Source organism: Podarcis vaucheri (assembly GCF_965113315.1).
Source record: "Podarcis vaucheri genome assembly, chromosome: 10".
Classification (NCBI taxonomy): domain Eukaryota; kingdom Metazoa; phylum Chordata; class Lepidosauria; order Squamata; family Lacertidae; genus Podarcis; species Podarcis vaucheri.
In genome coordinates this window covers 9,818,765-9,837,584 of record NC_138748.1, presented here as the reverse complement: position 1 = coordinate 9,837,584, position 18,820 = coordinate 9,818,765, and the positions used below count along the sequence as shown (strand labels likewise).

The following is an 18,820-nucleotide window of genomic DNA, read 5'->3' as shown; positions in this document are numbered from 1 at the left end:
CATAGCACTTCTGTAATTCTGACCATTACCGGTGTTATTAGAATATTTGGGGGGAGCGGGGAGATTAAGGCTGCAAAGGAAAATGCAAGATAAAATGGTGATGGGCAACTTTCAAATTAAGTCATACTCAGAGGAGAACTGCAGGCTGTATCCAACTAACTCGTTCCATCAGTACAGGGATTTACACAAACAAAAATCTGCTTTCTTAGGGTGGGGAGGGAAAACCCCATAACAAATTAAGGGGGTTGTTTCAAGGGGGTGGGGTTCCACTGCACAAGCAGAAATCCTTACACTGACCAGATTGGTTGGATATTGTCCACTGAAACTGACCACAGTCCAAAGATGTCTATGGTTCTACACTTGCATATGAGATCACCTTATGACTTGCTCTGTGACACCTGCTCCAGATGATGCCTTTCTCCTTTTGACTGCCAATATAGAGCCTAGGACTTGCCGATCAGAAGGTCGGCGGTTCGAATCCCCACGACGGGGTGAGCTGCCGTTGCTCGGTCCCTGCTTCTGCCAACCTAGCAGTTTGAAAGCACATCAAAGTGCAAGTAGATAAATAGGTACCACTCCGGCGGGAAGGTAAACAGTGTTTCCGTGTGCTGCTCTGGTTCGCCAGAAGTGGCTTAGTCATGCTGGCCACATGACCCAGAAGCTCTACGCTGGCTCCCTCGGCCAATAAAGCAAGATGAGCACCATAACCCCAGAGTCGGCCACGACTGGACTTAATGGTCAGGGGTCCCTTTACCTTTATATAAAATACATTGTTATACTGCTGCCAACACAGCTGGTCTGCTCTCTTCTGCTTCTAACCGGAGTGCCTCTTACATGCATTTATGTAAGAATGGGTTAAGAACCTCTGAACCTGTGTGTGTTACCTGCGGCCCCCCAGGTGTAGCTGGGCTCTCAGCTGGCATCATCCATGGACACTGGCTTTGATGGTTGGGGGCAAAGGAAGCCAAAGTCCAACAGCAACCCCCGGGGGGGGGCACAGATTCAGCATCCATGAACTCACTATAGACAGCCTTCAGGAAGTCGTTCAACATGACGATACCTGATTCCCAGGGACAAGAGCAGGTGTGATGACATAGCAGTGCTGCCAAAGAAGGCTTCTCAATGGCCTTAATGGTGTTGTTCTTCCTATACCAGGGTTTCCCAAACGTTGGTCTCCAGCTCCTTTTGGACTACAGTTCCCATCATTCCTGACCACTGGTCCTGCTAGCAAGGAATGATGGGAGTTGTAGTCCAAAAACAGCTGGAGACTCAGGTCTGGGAAAGCCTGCTCTACACCATGGCTTCACAAAACAGATCAAAAGACTCAGAAGACGGCCATAATTCCAAGCAAGGAGGAATCAGTTGCAATCCGGAAGCTATTTCAGGCGGTCATTTCTCAGGCAAACGTAGGGCATGTTCCATCCTTTGTTCATAAAATGTCATTCTGACAATGTGGTTATCATTTTAGAATACTTTCCACACACTATTAAATCCTTATCACCTTCATCTTCACGAGGAGCCTGAAGTTTTATTCCCATTTTACAGACGGGCAAACTTGGGAAGATAGACCAGTTTTAGCGAAGTTATGGTTGGGGGTGGCGTCAACCCAACTTTCCCAGCTCTAAGACCATCTTAGCCACATTGTTAAGCAATATCTACTTCAATAAACACCAGACACTTTTCCATCACTCAGGACTTCTTCACCTTGGCATCAAACCCATTGAAAGTGGCGTCTGCAAAGCAGCATTCTACCCAGCAGCTGTCTGAATGCAATTTCCCATGTGGTTTGACAGTCGGGATGAGAAACACACACATACCCCATGTACCTCTTTGGCTACCTGCTTGGAGTTCCCAAGAGTAGTACTGTCGTGGAAAAAGGCTTTCAATAGTTACCATCATATTCAGTGCTATCTGATTTTCCTTATCCTTGAGCATCTAACTCTTATAAGAATTTTAAGGTCTCAAATATAGAAAAAATACTCATAAATGCACACATATCTAAATATATAAATCATGTGTCTGAAATATACAGGAGAGCAATCCTGAAGCCATTTTGACTCTCCCAATGACCATTTTGACTCTCCCAATGACCGCAGCAAGGGAGGAAAATGGGGAAAGGCTTCCCATTGTCTTTTCGCTTACAATTCCTGTCTTTGTGTATGACTAGGGTGAGCCTGGGACCTGGATCCAGGAACTAAAGTATTAACCATCACAAAAGAATGGCCAGGCTGCCAGGTAATGCAACCAGAGACCATTATCAGGTATCCTGGCAGACAGGATTTCTGCTGCAGACCACCTCCTATATATGATGATTTTGGGGTGGTCAAAAGTTTTTAAAGGTTCCAGCACCCTTTTGTTCAGGGTCTCTCCCTCCTTGGAAGGAGGGGAGGGAAATCTGTTGCAAGAGAAAAATTAATATCTGCCTTGCTTTCCACTGGATCCTGCCTCCATCCATTCTTCTCTGACCAATCACGGACTAAGGGGAAACAAGAGTCCCATTGGAGAGTTCAGCAGCAAAAGCCACACTCCAATTTTTACATCAAAACTCTGACTGGTCTTTCCACTTTGGCCTGTCTATCTAATATGGTCCTTTTCGTCCCATTGATATTCAAGTAGCACATTAAATTTATATCCTAATTTCTGCAACGCAAGGGGTGCTTTTGAGAGCGTTCCACCTTTCCTTTCCTTTCTCTTCATCAAGTTCTTCAAATAAGTCTTTGGGAAATAAATATTAGCCAGCTGAAGTTTGCTATATATGTCCTAGGGCCCTGAATGAGAACCTGTCATATTCATTGCTTAAGTTCAATGCAGGTATATGTACCGATCTCAGGTCATGGGACCACAACCTAGCAACATTTATGCTGGGAATAAGCCCCACTGAATTCACTGGGACTGCAACTGTCAAGCATTCAGTATGCCTAAATGCATCGGTTTTTCAGAGTAGGCTCCATTCTGATCTTTTCTGTAATTATGTTGAACACTTATAAACGTCTGTACATTCAGGAGAACTTGCATCTAACGTGCAGGCATGTGAAATGCTTTAAACATGCCCCAAATCTCCAGAAATTTCCCAGATTCGAATAACCCCCATCAGCTCCTTTTGCATTCGCCCCTCCACAGGCCCCAGCAAAATGAAGCCCCCGTTTTTCAAGACAACCTGTGAAATTATGAAGAGGCAGCATGACTTTCTGACTTATCTGTTCTCCCTCTAGAAGCGAGGGGCTTGTTTTCCCAACACCGTTTGTTTCAAGCGAGAGCCGCCCCATTTAAAAAACTGCACCCACTCTCGGTAGTGTGTTTCAATTTGCTTCCTTTCATGTGTTTGATTTCCATATTCCAATTATAGCAGTTAAAATACACCTTATGTTACCTGCTGCTGCTGCTGCTGTTTTTTCTAAAAAAAAACCCATAATGAAACTTCAATTCTGAAGCTTAGTTCTGTTAATTATCCTGCTACACTGTATATTGAAAAATACACATTTCACACGTCTGCGCATAGTTTTGGTCAGAAATAGGCAAAACCTGGAATCTAGAGTGCTGTACTTTGATATTTCAAGGCCCAAATTCTGTTTATGTGGAAGAGTCGAGTCCTGCTGTGAACTACAGACACATCCACAGTCTTGCTCATTCCGGAAGATTCCATGGCCTCTTTCTGAATTCTTAAAAGGACAGACAAGTCACACAGATATGGTTGGTTGGTTGGTTGCTTGCTTTTTCCTTTTTTTTTTCCTTTTCAAAGGCTTGATTATTTCTGCTGCCCATTAGCACGGTCTTAACATATTGCACAATGTTTCGTTATAAAAATGTCTTCTGCGTCGGGCAGAAAGAAAGGGCGAGAGTTTCTGAAGGAGGTGTTACTGCATAGCGTCTTCTGTCAGCAGAGGTACGTGGTTGTTTAGGTGGCCATCTTGGACTGGGACCTACAAAGGAGAAAGCGAAGCAGGGGAAAAAGTCACTTTATTCTTTCTATCTGTTTTTCATTTACTGCCGCCTGCTTCCTCGCATCCGCCTAATACAGTGGTGCCTCGCAAGACGAAAATAATCCGTTCCGCGAGTCTCTTCGTCTAGCGGATTTTTCATCTTGCGAAGCAACCCTATTAGCGGCTTAGCGCTATTAGCGGTTTAGCGGCTATTAAGGGCTTAGCGGCTTAGCGGCTAAAAGGCTATTAGCGGCTTAGCAGCTTAGAAAAAGGGGGGGGACCGAAAAAAATCGCAAGCCCATAGGGAAATTCGTCTTGCGAAGCGCATCGAAAAACGGAAAACCCTTTTGTCTAGCGGGTTTTTCGTCTTGCGAGGCATTCGTCTTGCGGGGCACCACTGTATTTTTCCACAAATAAACCCCATAAAGCCAATGGGGAACTCAGTTTGGGAACACTGGTGTGAGCATCTGCTTGGACCCAGTGTTGCATCAGGACCTCACTCAGGAGCAGGCAGTGAACTGAGGCGTAGGGGATTTTCTGTATTTATTTCACAAGTTTTATAGACCACCCGGTTGTAATAAAACTTCAACACACTTCACAAAAGTATTGTTAAAAAAAATAAAAATCTCTTGGGGGAAAAAGTTCTCTGAAGCTTTCCTTTTAGGAATTCTAGGTGCCAAAATTTAACAGATCAGAAAAGACTATTTATGTACGCAGCCACTGCTGCTCAGATGTTATTGGCCCAGAGATGGAAAGATGACAGAGTCCCAACCAGAGAAGAATGGCAGATCAAGTTGATGGACTATGCCGAATTGGCAAAAATGACCGGAAGAATCAGAAATCAGGAAGACCAAATTTTAATCAGGAATGGGGAAAATATATAATTTACCTTAAAAACCACTGTAAACAATTAAAATTGTTAGTAGGATTGGAATAACACTTGCAGCTTTAAGTTGAATTTGGGGTATAATGGAGTTTTAATAGATTTGGATTAATGGACAAGATGCAGGAGAAAAAAGTTAATATAAGGACCCACAAAGGGGAGGAGGGAAGCTCAGGAGATTATTCAGAATTCCCTTTCTATGTTGGCTGTTTGATAATTGTTTGTAAATTTTTAAAATCTGAAAAATAAATTATTATTATTATTGAGAAGTTCTCTGAATAGCCAAGTTTCCGGAGTAAACTTCATATTTTGATGCCAGGATTGTTCTCTCAGTGAACTAAAATTCAACTGTGCCTCAAGTTTTTAGCCAATAATTAAACATTTGCTGGAAAATCTTTATGGACCAGTCAAGACTCCCTTTCCAGCTGCAAATACCAGATCAGATCCAAAGAACATTTTGCCCAATTTTTCATTTCATTGGGTTCATCTTAAGGATCATCTGCCTTCCCTAGAGCCCATGGGTCATAAAGTACCAATGAACCGACAAAAATATATATGGGAGTATTCCCCCCCCCCCAGTTGGTACCAATGATTGTTCCAAAGAAAGTGTGTTGGGTAGCAGATCTGGAAACATCAAAACCAGATTCCGCAAGTTTCACAACCAGAAGAGCAAGTGTATCCCTGGATCTTCCTTTCTGGTAGAGAGGAGTTATTATTCTCTCTATTGGTTCCTTTTGCCAGATCTGGAGGATAGTGGCAATTAAAATTCCCTGTTTAGGGAAGTTTTTAATGTTTAATGCTGCGTTGTGTTTTTAATATTCGATTGGGAGTTGCCCAGAGTGGCTGGGGAAACTGGGCGGGGTATAAATAATAATAAATTATTATTATTGTTGTTGTTGTTGTTGTTGTTGTTGTTGTTGACAAAAGCAGGACTATGACGAGAAGAACTGAACAGAATACAGCTTCATGGGAGATTTTTGGAGATCAGCCTCTTTTGACAGAGATGGCTGGACAATACCATATTTTTCGCCCTATAGGACGCACCGGCCCATAGGACGCACTTATTTTGGGGGGGGGGGAATAAAGGGGAAAAAATTATTTCCCCCCCCCAGCCCCAAAGAGCAAAGAAGCCATGACAGCAAGCGGGATGGATCCCGCTCGCTTTCCTGGCTTCGTTTTTAGCCTTGGGGCTGGGGGTCCAGAAGCGAAGTCGAGGTTGCGCGCAACCTTGCCATCGCTCTCGGAGCTTGCGGGGCTGGGGGCGGGGGAAGTCCGAGCTTCCCCCGACCCCAGCCCCCAGAACGGGTCGGAGAGCGATGGCGAAGCTGCGCGCAACCTCGCCATCGCTCTGGGAGCTTGCTGGGCTGGGGGGATAGCTTCCTGAAGCCTGGATTCACCCCATAGGATGCACACACATTTCCCCTTCATTTTTGGAGGGGGGAAAGTGAGTCCTATAGGGCGAAAAATACGGTACTTCAAATAATGAGGAGTGTTATTGCTCTGCAGAATTCCCAGTCTCCATCCCAGGGCTACTATTATCACCTGCTCTAAAATCCTCCTCTAAAAGTAATCTCTGTTTTTCTGACTCCTTGGTCTAGGCTAGCATTCTCAGTGGCTTTATAAAATGAAATATTGGAAGCGGAAGTACACTCCATAAGCATACACAAACAGCTGCATAATCTGCCTTCCTTGAGGCACTTTGTAGCCTGTCTGAGTTTAAAGTAGTTTATAATGGTCTGGATCACGTCCCCATTGACTTTTAATTCCACTGGGCTGCTAGTAATGGCAAGTGTGTGTTCCATTATTCTCAGCCCCGAGGTCGCCATCTATTATTATTATTTTTTAATTCTTTGGCATGCAAAACACATATTTAAGCACTGAGAGCCGTTCCTCAGAATACACTTACAGATGTAGATTTATGAGAGCCCAGTCTGAAACGACAGCAGATGATTTCCACTATGAATCCCCCAATGCCGTGTAAAATTCCTGCAAAAGGGAGAACAATTTGGACGTATGGAAATGCTGCTCTTTCATTATTGACGTAGCTTTGCAATCAGTCATAAAATGAGAACCATTTCATAGGTTCAGCTACCGGCTACACACACAACAGGGAATGGAAACCCATCCTGACAGGAACGCCTCGTGTTAAGGTACCATTTGGCAAACATGATAATAACAAGAATACCTTTATTGTCAATGTACAACCTGTGTACAAAGAAATTAACCGAGCCCCCCCCCCCACTCGATCTCATTGCACTCTGTGTGCTTGTCGCACAACACCCCAACCCTGAAAGTCAGTTGCACTATATTATTTTCCGTTCAGCAGCCTAACAGCCCACGGATAGAAACTGTTTTTTAGCCTGTTGGTACCACTGATTATACTTCTGTATCTCCTGCCTGAGGGTAGAAGATTAAAGAGGTGCTGGCCGGGGTGTGAATCGTCCCTGAGAATTTTTCTCGCTCTCCTAAGGCAACGATCCCTTGCGATGTCATCTAGCAGGCTCAGGGGACAGCCCATGACATCATGTGCTGTGTTCACCACCCTCTGTAAAGACTTTCTGTCCGTGGCTGTCAAGCCAACATACCACACTGTGATACAACATGAGAGGACACTTTCTATTGTGGCCCGGTAGAAGGAGGTCATCAACGGCTGTTTAACATTGTTCTTTCGCAAAACCCTGAGAAAATGGAGTCTCTGTTGGGGCCTTCCTAACCACCTGAGTGATAATGTTTTTCCAAGTGAAGTCTTCACTAAGGTAAACTCCCAGGAATTTAAAGGAAGAGACTCACTCCACACTCACACTCTATGACCTGTGACCCTTCAGATGTTGCCAAACCACAACTCCCATCATCCTGGGCCACCAGATAAACCTAAGCTGATTTAGGTTTAAGGCTGATTGAGTTGGGAATCTGATGATATCTGGAGGGCCACAGCTGCATTTCAGGTACACATTTAAAACATGTACACATGAATATGCAGCATGTGAGAGTCCTGAAATTCTCCCATGGTTAAGGAGTGTGTGACTGTTCTCCCATGTGATGATGATGATGATGATGATGATGATTTGTACCCCGCCCATCTGGCTAGGTTTCCCCAGCCACTCTGGGCGGCTTCCAACAGTAATAAAAATACAATACAGTGGTACCTCGGGTTAAGTACTTAATTTGTTCCGGAGGTCCATTCTTAACCTGAAATTGTTCTTAACCTGAAGCACCATTTTAGCTAATGGGGCCTGCCCTGTTGCTGCCGCACGGCCAGAGCCCGATTTCTGTTCTTATCCTGAAGCAAAGTTCTTAACCTGAAGCACTATTTCTGGGTTAGCGGAGTGTGTAACCTGAAACATATGTAACCTGAAGCGTATGTAACCCGAGGTACCACTGTAGCCTATTAAACATTAAAAGCTTCCCTAAACAGGGCTGCCTTCAGACGTCTTCTAAAAGTCTGGTAGTTGTTTTTCTCTTTAACATCTGGTGGGAGGGCGTTCCACAGGGCAGGTGCCACTACCGAGAAGGCCCTCTGCCTTGTTCCCTGTAGCTTTGCTTCTCGCAGTGAGGGAACCGCCAGAAGGCCCTCGGCACTGGAACTCAGCGTCCGGGCAGAACGATGGGGGTGGAGACACTCCAATACCACTGATTTAAAAGCAGTGACATGGTCGTCAGCAGGGTGGGAGTTTGGGAACAAATAACAAGAAGGAGGAAAGAGAGGGAGAACCTACTCTTGTTTATGCCATGGAGGGAGGGAAACAGTTCAAAGAGCAAAAGGAGGAAACAGGCCCTTGATATACTTAATGAAATTCTTGCCACATAATCTGAGTTTGTACCTGTCGTTGAAAAGATTCCTCCAATGATGCCACAAAGCCTCACTAAAAACTGCCAAAAGGGCATGTGTTCTTCTGTCACCGTCACCATAAGGGAACTGATGTCGTATTTCATGAAAATCCCGGACACTCCATGACTGCCTGCCGCGTGGTTTATCACTCTTTCCTAGCAACAGGGGGAAAAGCCGGACACAATTTAGCAACTTTAGATCGTGCGCAAGCAAAGACGGAGTATCTCGCCTGTACAAGACAGGAAAACAGAGCTTGTGAGCATCTTGGCAACAGTGAGGTGGCACTGAAATGAAATGTTATTTAGTGAGGGTGGCAAAACTCGCATGTTGTTGGCGCCAATCAAGCAAGCAATCGCTCGTTTTATTTGCACAGCTCCTTTCCAGAGTTAAAACTGTGCCCAAGGCAGTTTACAACACACACAAAAATTACATAATTTAAACGTAACAAATGTAGCATTTGTCAATGATAGTTTGTTTGCTGTTTTAATAAATAAAACAGCAAAAAACACACAACCAAATTGAACAATTTCTACATCAAACGTAAGATCTAGAATAAAGATACACAAAAATTAGTATCAGTAAATAATACCCCAGCCCAAGAGTCTGCTCAGCAGCCTCAGCTTTTGTAGTTGGAGTCAGTCCGGGCCCCACCCTCCCAGGCCAGGAGGAAAAGGCCTGCAAAGCAGGGAGCAGGTCTTCCAGGGCTAACAGCCAAGATGGTCTCTTGCCTCAGTTTTGCTCAGAGAAGACTCACCGAAATTAACAAACATGACTGAGTTGGCTCCATTAATTTCAGCGGGTCTTCTCTGAGTAAAATACAGTTGACTACCACCCTTCAATAGCATTTAAAGCTTTAAGGAGAGCTTGAATTCGTGAATTTTTGGAAAAAGAAAATCAGGTCACAATATAACGAGAGAGAGATTTTATTGATACATTTTTTAAAAAAACAAGCTTTATATACAGCTTACACCAGCATTTCCCAAGTTATCGTCCCGCACAGACTTACCCTTTCTGTTACTGAAAACTGATGGGTTTCCGCTGCGATTTTATACGTATGAAGTTTCGTTGGCACAACAGTGATAAAGTACTGGAACATCTGGTTGTCTAAAAGGCAAAAAAAAGGTACCTATTGAAAGAAGACTCCCCATTTGGGAAAGAAACAGTCGGCACAGACTTGCAGGCACCGATGTGATTCGAGGTGGGTCGCAGCATTTTAAAAACAAGCGTAAACTTTCATAAAGGCAACCAGCCCAATACTGTGGTTTGCAACATACAGGCACAGCCCCTCACAGGTCTGCATTCTCAGAAGATCTGAAGAATCATAGAGTAGGAAGGAAGCAGCCCTGCTAGATTAGACCCAAAGCCAATGTAGCCTGGATGCCTCTGGGTACCAGCTTCTGGAAATCACAAGTTGGGTAAGTGCCTGGGGGCTGGTTGGCCCCTGGGACAACAGGATGCTGGAATATCGTGGGCCTTTGGCTGGATCCAGGAGAGCTCTTCTTGCACAGTATCCTATTCTCACAATGGTAAAGCAGAGGCCTATTGGAAGCCCTATTGAGTCCACCTTAACCCGTGGTTCCCAACGTGGAGCACACACCCCACGGGGGGCAATTTGATTTTTAAGGGGGGCAATTTGAGAATGTTTAGACCAAGTTAATGGCCTTCCTCCATGTGAAAAGGAGTTCACTTTTTGAATAATAAGAATTATATTTCACGGGTGGGGGGGATCAGGATTTTAGAGATGATTAGGTGGGAACCACTGGCCTAAACCCATCATGATTAAAAGTATTGGGTTATTTGCTAAATAAATTTATATGTGTGTTTTTTTTTGTATCTCTCTCTCTCTCTCTCTCTCTCTCACACACACACACACACACACACACACACACACAATATACTTCTGAATCAGTAAAAGGCTCACCCAGAATTTAAATACACGTTAGTCTTTATATAAAATTATAATACTTGCATTGTAATACATAAGTGTCAAAATTGTACTGTTAAAGTTTAAGTGAAGATGGATTTTTAACGACTGAAAGATAGGCAAGAAAATCAAGCTTGCAGTAGGAAATAAAAACTGTAAAGTAAGGCTGAACGGAACTTTTTTTTACTTTTTAAACCTGCCTTTCAATATTGCTTTGACTCAGGGCAGTTTACAGCCCATACAACTGAGGAAGATACCCCCCTCCCCTCCAAAAAAATCACATTCTACTAAGAATTCGGGGAACATACATAATGTAAGAAGACATTGCTAAAAATAGAACAACATGAAAGATACTTTTCTGTGAGGTGAGTGACACTTACGATCTGATGCAATCTTTTCAGTGCCATCTAAAGGATTGATAACCCCCGTGATGAGCTCCCCAAAAGACAAGTGATCTATCCTGTGGGAGAAGTTGTACGCTGAAAAACAGAACAGAACAAAAGCCGCAGAGTTAGCAGCGCTGCTTAGCTTCCCCCAATAGCGGCCGTTCTGTTTCAAGTTATGCAGTCCCTGAGAATTTCACTCTAAGCCAAACAACTTCTAACAGCTAACTTCAAGCAATTAAGGCTTCTACCTTCCTTTTAAAAGCATATTTTAAAAAGGTTTCTTTAAACCCCCAAAGCCCCGCACAAAGCGACAAACCTGGAGTCAAAACACAGAGCTCAAGCATGTGCAGTCTTCCAGAATGCAAAAATGGATGCAAATATTTATGCTAACGTCAGACCGCTTATAAGGAAAGAAAGGATTTGTCACAGACTCACCGTGAGCAGGATGCTCAAATAAAGAACGACTAAACAACACGGCAGTCATTGTGTTTCAGAATATTAGATGGCTCGGTTCAGTCTGAAACCGTGGATGAGAGCCAACACACTGAAGCTCAGTCCAGATAGGACTGAGGCACTGTTAGGGGATGGTTCCCTAGACCAGATGGGTGGGAGATCGCCTGCTCTTGATGGGATTACACTTCCTCTGAAGGAGCAGGTTCATAGCTTGGGGTCCTCCTGGATCCTCTGCTGTCGCTCAAGGCTCAGGTGGCCTCAGTGGCCCAGAGTGCCTTCCATCAGCTTTGGCTGGTGGTCCAACTACACCCCTACCTGGGCAGGGATAGTCTAACTACTGTTGTCTATGCTCTGGGAACCTCAAGGTTAGATTACTGCAATGCATTATACGTAGGGCTGCCTCTGAAGATGGTTCAGAAACTTCGGCTGGTGCAGAATTCAGTGGCCAGGTTGCTCACGGTTTGAGCATGTTACACCGATCCTGGTCCAACTGCACTGGCTACCAATTAGTTTCCGGGCCCAATTCAAAGTGCTGGTTTTGACCTATAAAGCCTTAAACGGCTCAGGACCGCAATACCCCAAGGAACACCTCTTCCCATAAGAACCCACCTGGAGCCTGAGATCATCTTCTGAGGCCCTCCTTCGTGTGCTTCCTCCTCGAGAGGTCCGGAGGGTGGCAACACGAGAACGGGGCCTTCTCTGCAGTGGCTCCCCATCTGTGGAATGCTCTCCCCAGGGAATTTTGCCTGGCGCCTTCATTGTACACCTTTAGGCACCGGGCAAAAACGTTCCTTTTTAACCAGGCCTTTGGTTGATCTTATTGACATCCTATGTCCTTTTAAAATGTGACTCTTTTCTGGGGGGGTGTTTATTGGGTTGCTGTTTTTATTTGCATTACAGTAGACCTGGGTTTAAGAAAACCAAATGTTTATGAAAACCAAATGTTTAAGTAAACCAAATGTTTAAGTAAACCAAATGTTTACGAACCATTTGGTTTACTAACTCCACAAAACCGGAAGTAGTGTCCCAGTTTGCAAACTTTACCTCGGTCTTAGAATGGAATCCGAATGGTGGAAGGGCACCAGCGGCGGGAGGCCTCATTAGGGAAAGCGTGCCTCAGTTTAAGAACGGTTTTGGTTTAAGAATGGACTTCTGGAACGGAGTAAGTTCGTAAACCAAGGCACCACTGTATATATTTTGTGGTTTTATATTTCAGTTTTATTCTGTGAACTGCCCTGAGACCTCTGGGTATAGGGCAGTACATAAACTCAATAAATAATAACTTAATAAATAACAATAAATAAATAATAATAACCAGGTCTTTCCACCCACAGATCCCTCTTGTTCCCCTTTACAAAATTTCAATCTTATGGATCGCTGTTATTAAAACAGGTAAAGGGGTTCACCTGGTTTCATTTTAATCCGAATGCCAATGACCACACAGAAGATGGAAGTTGGGTAGGGGAATTATTAATGGAAGGAAATTACTAATTGATTACAACCATATATGGAATGCAAGAGGGATTCAACAAGAACTTACAATTTTCCTTACGGAGTGCTTGAAAGAATAGACTGTGTGAAATACTGGGATGATTTGTAACATTGCCAGCTAAAGAGAGCTCTAGTTCTGATTTATGATGGCTTTGGTGAGACGCCAGCTCGACTGAAGAAACAAGGAGATAAACACTGAAAGTAAGCCAGAAGTCGCGGCCTGACTTCTTTCTGCTTTCGGTCTCAGAGAGGCAAAACGAAGCTGTGACAAAATGAGCTTTCGAAGGAGGGGCCACGTTGAATAAAATTGACTGATCACAACATGAAGGAAATGAAGAAGGTAAACAAATACCGTATTTTTCGCTCTATAAGATGCACTGGACCATAAGACGCACGAAGATGCACAGTGATCCCTCTTGATGTTCTGGCTTCTGGGATAGCTGTGCAACCTGTATTCGCTCCATAAGACGCACACACGTTTCCCCTTACTTTTTTTGGGGGGGAAGGTGAGTCTTATAGAGCAAAAAATACGGTATTTCACACAGCTACAGGATATAAATCCCCTCTGCAAGTTAATGGATTTGGATTTATTAAATACGATCGAAAGTCATCACATCAGTGGCTGCTAGAACAAAGGATTAAGATCGGAATTGTGGAACTTGGATTAAGAAAATTGGCGCAGGATCAAGAAATAACATCAACTCCTGATAGCCGGAACACAGGAAGCCATCCAAAAATGTTTAATTCAGAACTGTTTAATTGGCTCCTTTGATTGTATTGTGATTTGATATGATTTGGCATTGTATTAATGTGGCCTCCATTGGATTCTTACTAATGGAAAAATAATTTTAAAATAAGAAGTTGGGTAGGGAGTGGACAAGGGACAGATTTATCCATGAAAGAAGGGAGGGAGAGAGAGGTGTTCATCATCATACACAATGACACCCCCCCAGCCAATACAGTGATACCTTGGTTCTCAAACACCTTGGTACTCAAACAACTTGGAACCCAAACACTGCAAATCCGGAAGTGTTCTGGTTTGCGAACTGTTTTCGGAAGCCGAACGTGCTCTGGTTTGAGTGCCACACTTCTGTTTTGAGTGTTACGCTGAGGTCTGTCTATTTTTGCTATTTATTTTGCATTTTTGTGGCTTTTTTGTTTTGTTTCTGTGACTGTGTGGAACCCAGTTCAGCTACTGATTGATTGTGTGACTGCAGTACATTGTTTATTGCTTTTACTTTATGGATCAATGGTCTCGTTAGATAGTAAAATTCATGTTAAATTGCTGTTTTAGGGGTTGCTTTCAAAAGTCTGGAACGGATTAATCCATTTTGCATTACTTTCTATGGGGAAGCATGCCTTGGTTTTGGAACGCTTTGGTTTTGGAACGGACTTCCAGAACGGATTAAGTTTGGGAACCAAGGTACCACTGTGTCTGTTCCACAAAACCTGGTGCCAGCGGTAGGTCTGAACTGGTCTGAAAGAAGCGGGCAGAGCTTTTTGAATGTGCCACATCACAGATGGAATATTTCAAAACGTTTTTCTTCCAGATGTATTTGCCCCAAACATCTCATAACTAACAATCTATTCATGCAAGATCACAAAAGGGACTCACATTCATGGCTCACAAGGGCTGCCAAGTGCGCATGGCCTCTTGGGTGTGGAATTGCCCTAAGGAAAGAGAGAAAAAGAGGGAGGAGGGAACAAAGTTTCAGGATGCGATAAGAAGGACAAACTTCAATAGGCAGAGCAAAGCACCACTTACAAGGGGACACAGCCATTTGGAGACAGCACACCTGGAGATTGTGAGAATGGCTACCCCTGGTGTATACAGAAGAGCAACAGGCAACCGAAGACCTAACATTGCTCTGTGGAGCCCCGAAATAAGTCTATGTTCCGGGGCCAAGGCAGTTTTGTCTAGCGTTCAAATGCATGGCAAAACTGCTGACAGATGCCATCAATGTAATTCGGTGTAAGCGTTTTAGGAATCTGGTAAATGAAATCTTCACTGTGCCTGCCTTGTTAGTGGACATACTGCATACCGGCTACTCTTAATCGTGAGCAACCAAAACTTGAGACAGAAAAAAACCCTTTAAAGTCACATGAGCAGAATGCAGCTTTTTCTCTCTCTACCCAGTGTCAAAATTATTATTCTTATTATTAATAAGAATAATAATAATATATTTGTACCCTGCCCATCTGGCTGAGTTTCCCCAGCCACTCTGGGCGGCTTCCACAAAAAACAAAAATACACTAAGATGTCACACATTAAAAACTTCCCTGAACAAGGCTGCCTTAAGATGTCTTCTGAATGTCAGGTAGTTGTTTATCTCTTTGACAAAGAGTTTGGATTTGATATCCCGCTTTATCACTACCCGAAGGAGTCTCAAAGCGGCTAACATTCTCCTTTCCCTTCCTCCCCCACAACAAACACTCTGTGAGGTGAGTGGGGCTGAGAGACTTCAGAGAAGTGTGACTGGCCCAAGGTCACCCAGCAGCTGCAGGTGGAGGAGCGGGGAAGCGAACCTGGTTCACCAGATTACGAGACTACCGCTCTTAACCACTACACCACACTGGCTCTCTGATGGTAGGGCGTTCCACAGGGCGGGTGCCACTACTGAGAAGGCCCTCTGCCTGGTTCCCTATAGCTTTGCTTCTCGCAATGAGGGATCCGCCAGAAGGCCCTCAGTGCTGGACCTCAGCGTCCGGGCAGAACGATGAGGGTGGAGATGCTCCTTCAGGTATACTGGGCTGAAGCCCTCTCCGGAGGGTCATATCCCTGCCCACCCATCCCCAAAGCAGGGAGGGTTGCGTTGTGTGGGGCCACACCAGCAGAGTTCTTGCTGATGCAATATCCCTTTGTCCAATTTCCGGTGATTCGCAAACTTGAGCCTCATATGGCACAGCCCACACCGTGCACAGGGTGTGAAGGAGAGATCCCATCAGATGTCAAGGAAATAAACAACTGTCTGACTTTTAGAAGACATCTGAAGGCATCCCTGTACGGGGAAATTTTTATTGACTAATGTTTTACAATTTTTAATGTGGTGCCGTTGTGGGTTAAACCACAGAGCCTAGGGCCTGCCAATCAGAAGGTCAGTGGTTCGAATCCCTGCGACGGGGTGAGCTCCCGTTGCTCGGTCCCTGCTCCTGCCAACCTAGCAGTTCAAAAGCACGTCAAAGTGCAAGTAGATAAATAGGTATTGCTCCAGTGGGAAGGTAAACGGCGTTTCCGTGTGCTGCTCTGGTTCGCCAGAAGCGGCTTAGTCATGCTGGCCACATGACCCGGAAGCTGTACGCCGGCTCCCTCGGCCAGTAAAGCAAGATGAGCGCCGCAACCCCAGAGTCGGTCACGACTGGACCTAATGGTCAGGGGTCCCTTTACCTTTACCTTTAAGCCGCCCAGAGTGGCTGGGGAAACCCAGCCAGATGGGCGAGGTATAATATTATTATTATATCAGTTGCCTGAGCTGCCCTCTGCCAACACAACCACTGGATACAACCCTAACGCTAAAGGTCTGAGAAAAAGAACAAGCATGTGACTTAAGATTCCTTGGTGACAGGTTAAACAGAAAGTTAGGAAATCAGCATAGCACTTTGGCAGTTGTTCTGTCAGCTTGCCCAACAGAATGATCTACCCTCCGAAGTACTGTTCTGGAGGTTTTCCAGACCCCTCCGAGCCAAAAAAAAATTTTTTTTTGGGGGGGGGAGCCCTGTTGTGCTAGTGAAGGCCTTGCCCAGGTTTTTGCAAGCAGGACCGGTTTGCTGACTCCCATCCCAAGGGGTTCACAGGTAGAGGGAGATATTCAAAACGTTTAATCTTGAGAGGAGAAAAATCCCAAAGGGCTTTAAAAAAAATCAAAAGCAGTGTTATAAAAAAAAGGGGATGGGAATCACCTCAGGGTCATGGATCTGAGCCCCACGTTGGGCGAAAGATTCTTGCATTGAGGGGCTGGACAAAATGAGGAAGGACACAATCATAGCTCGTGGTCCCTTTCCAAGTCTAAAAATCTATGATTCTATGAATTTGCTTCAAGGTAGACATGCGTATGATCTCACTGCTGATTTGTCCATCATAAAGTGAAGCCCCCAACATGCCGATAACGGAGGGAGGAGTTGGTTTATAGTGTTTTCAGTAAATGAAATGAACATACTTGCCCACAGTTATGTGAAAGTTCCCTGCGACTTTATTAACATACAGCTGCCCGTGAATTCTGCAGGCATCCGGAGGCTGGAATGACTTGTCCTCCCTGATGGAAGAAGGAAAACGAGTTACAGCCACAGATAGCGTTACTTTTCACGCACCGCGGGCATTTCTGTGTCACCAGTTACGCTATTTGCAGTACTGGGCAAACAAACAGCAGAAGAAGCCAAAAGTTGAGCTCCTCAGAAGCCCAGAAGTCATTGTTGACTTCAGCCTATGACAGGAAAAAAGGAAAGAGCATGCTTGATTTCAGAAGCAAAAAGAGACACAGTGCCAACAAGAGCAACATCCAGGAAGAATATCCTTACAGGCCTGACCTATTTTGGAATGCATGTCAGAACTGTCAAGTCACTTCCTTTCCTTGCCCCTTAAGTTCCTCAAAAAACGCATTTAAGAGCCATTAGTTTCACTGGAACTTGCTGGTGAGCAAGCGTAGCATTGTTTTCTGTGGGGAGGAGACTATAGAAGTGAGTAACCTGCAGATCAGTATGACGATCTTAAACACACCTTGAGGGCAATGGCATTTACCTCTGAAGAAACACACATAAGACCACATGTATATACCATATTTTTCGCTCTATAGGACTCACTTTTTCCCCTCCAAAAATTGAGGGGAAAGGTGTGTGCATCCCATGGGGCGAATGCAGGCTCCTTGGCTTGAGCAATAGCAACGCTAACCCTCCGAAGCACAGAGGGAGCGCTCCCTCCGTGCTCCAAAGACTTCGCGTTGCTTTCGCTGAAGCCTGGAGAGTGAGAGGCGTTGGTGCGCACCGACCCCTCTCGCTCTCCAGGCTTCAGGGATAGCCGCACGCAGCCCCTCCGGCAGGGAGAGGTTGCGTGGGGCTAAAGAGGAAGCCAAAACAGCGAGCGGGATCCATCCCGCTGGCTGCCTTGGCTCGTGCCATAGCCGCATGCAACCCCTCCGGCAGGGAGAGGCTGCGGGCATCCTGTACGCTGCTCTTTGGGGCTGGGGGGGGGAAATAATTTTTTTTCTTGATTCCCCCCCCCCTAAAAACTAGGTGCACCCTATGGTCCGGTGCGCCCTATGGAGCGAAAAATACGGCAATTGTTATTATTTTTAATTCCCCTGCATATAGTAAATGCTTGAAGCAAAGGATGAACTGCAAACCGCAAACGTTTACCTTGGTGGTAGTGCCGTCGAGGCACTTTTTAGAGCACTTTTAAATATTATGTCTTGGAGGGAGTGTTCTTCCTGCAGCCTGCTCTGAATTATCTGCAGCATCCTGCAAGTCAGATGGATAACGGAGAAAGAATTCAGCCGCGTAAAAGCAGGGTTGGGAAACCCATGGCCTTCCAGATGTTATTTGATGCCCAACACACATCATCCTTGAGCCCAAGCACATCTGGAGGACCACAGCTTCCCCACTCCATGTGTGACATGGACACAATAAAGCTGTACAGGATTTAGTCATCTATACACAAACACGCACAAGATACTGGCTACTCTTATTTGCGAGCGACAACAATTTGAGACAGGAAAAAAACCTTCAAAGTTGCACCCAAATGTCATACAGTGAGGGAAAGAAGTATTTGACCCCCTGCTAAATTTGCCCTCTGACAAAGAAATGACCAGTCCATAATTTTAATGGTAGGTTTATTGTAGCTGTGAGAGACAGAATCTCTGACTTTTGTCTTCTGGGGTTCTGGGGGTTTTTCCTGTTGTTATTCTGTCTCTTGCAGCTAGAATTAACCTACCATTAAAAATACGG

At 44.8% G+C, this 18,820-nt stretch overlaps 1 protein-coding gene and 1 long non-coding RNA gene across 2 annotated transcripts in view; one reads left to right on the top strand and one right to left on the bottom strand.

Annotated features, from left to right (window-relative positions):
• Nucleotides 1-1,152: 1,152 nt before the first annotated feature.
• Nucleotides 1,153-3,824, top strand: LOC309541805. The gene is made up of 2 exons (XR_014223951.1): nt 1,153-2,800; nt 2,831-3,824. It is a non-coding gene; the product is annotated as an uncharacterized lncRNA (long non-coding RNA).
• Nucleotides 3,294-18,820, bottom strand: part of ERGIC2 (ERGIC and golgi 2) — a 36,450-nt gene continuing 20,923 nt past the window's right edge. Inside the window, exons 8-15 of the mRNA XM_082239840.1 lie at nt 18,233-18,334; nt 17,041-17,136; nt 14,502-14,557; nt 10,937-11,035; nt 9,639-9,736; nt 8,625-8,787; nt 6,710-6,789; nt 3,294-3,920 (exon numbers count right to left, since the gene is read on the bottom strand). Of these exons, the coding sequence (XP_082095966.1) occupies nt 3,855-3,920; nt 6,710-6,789; nt 8,625-8,787; nt 9,639-9,736; nt 10,937-11,035; nt 14,502-14,557; nt 17,041-17,136; nt 18,233-18,334 (760 nt within the window). The 3' untranslated portion in view covers nt 3,294-3,854. The remainder of the gene's footprint in view (nt 3,921-6,709; nt 6,790-8,624; nt 8,788-9,638; nt 9,737-10,936; nt 11,036-14,501; nt 14,558-17,040; nt 17,137-18,232; nt 18,335-18,820) is intronic.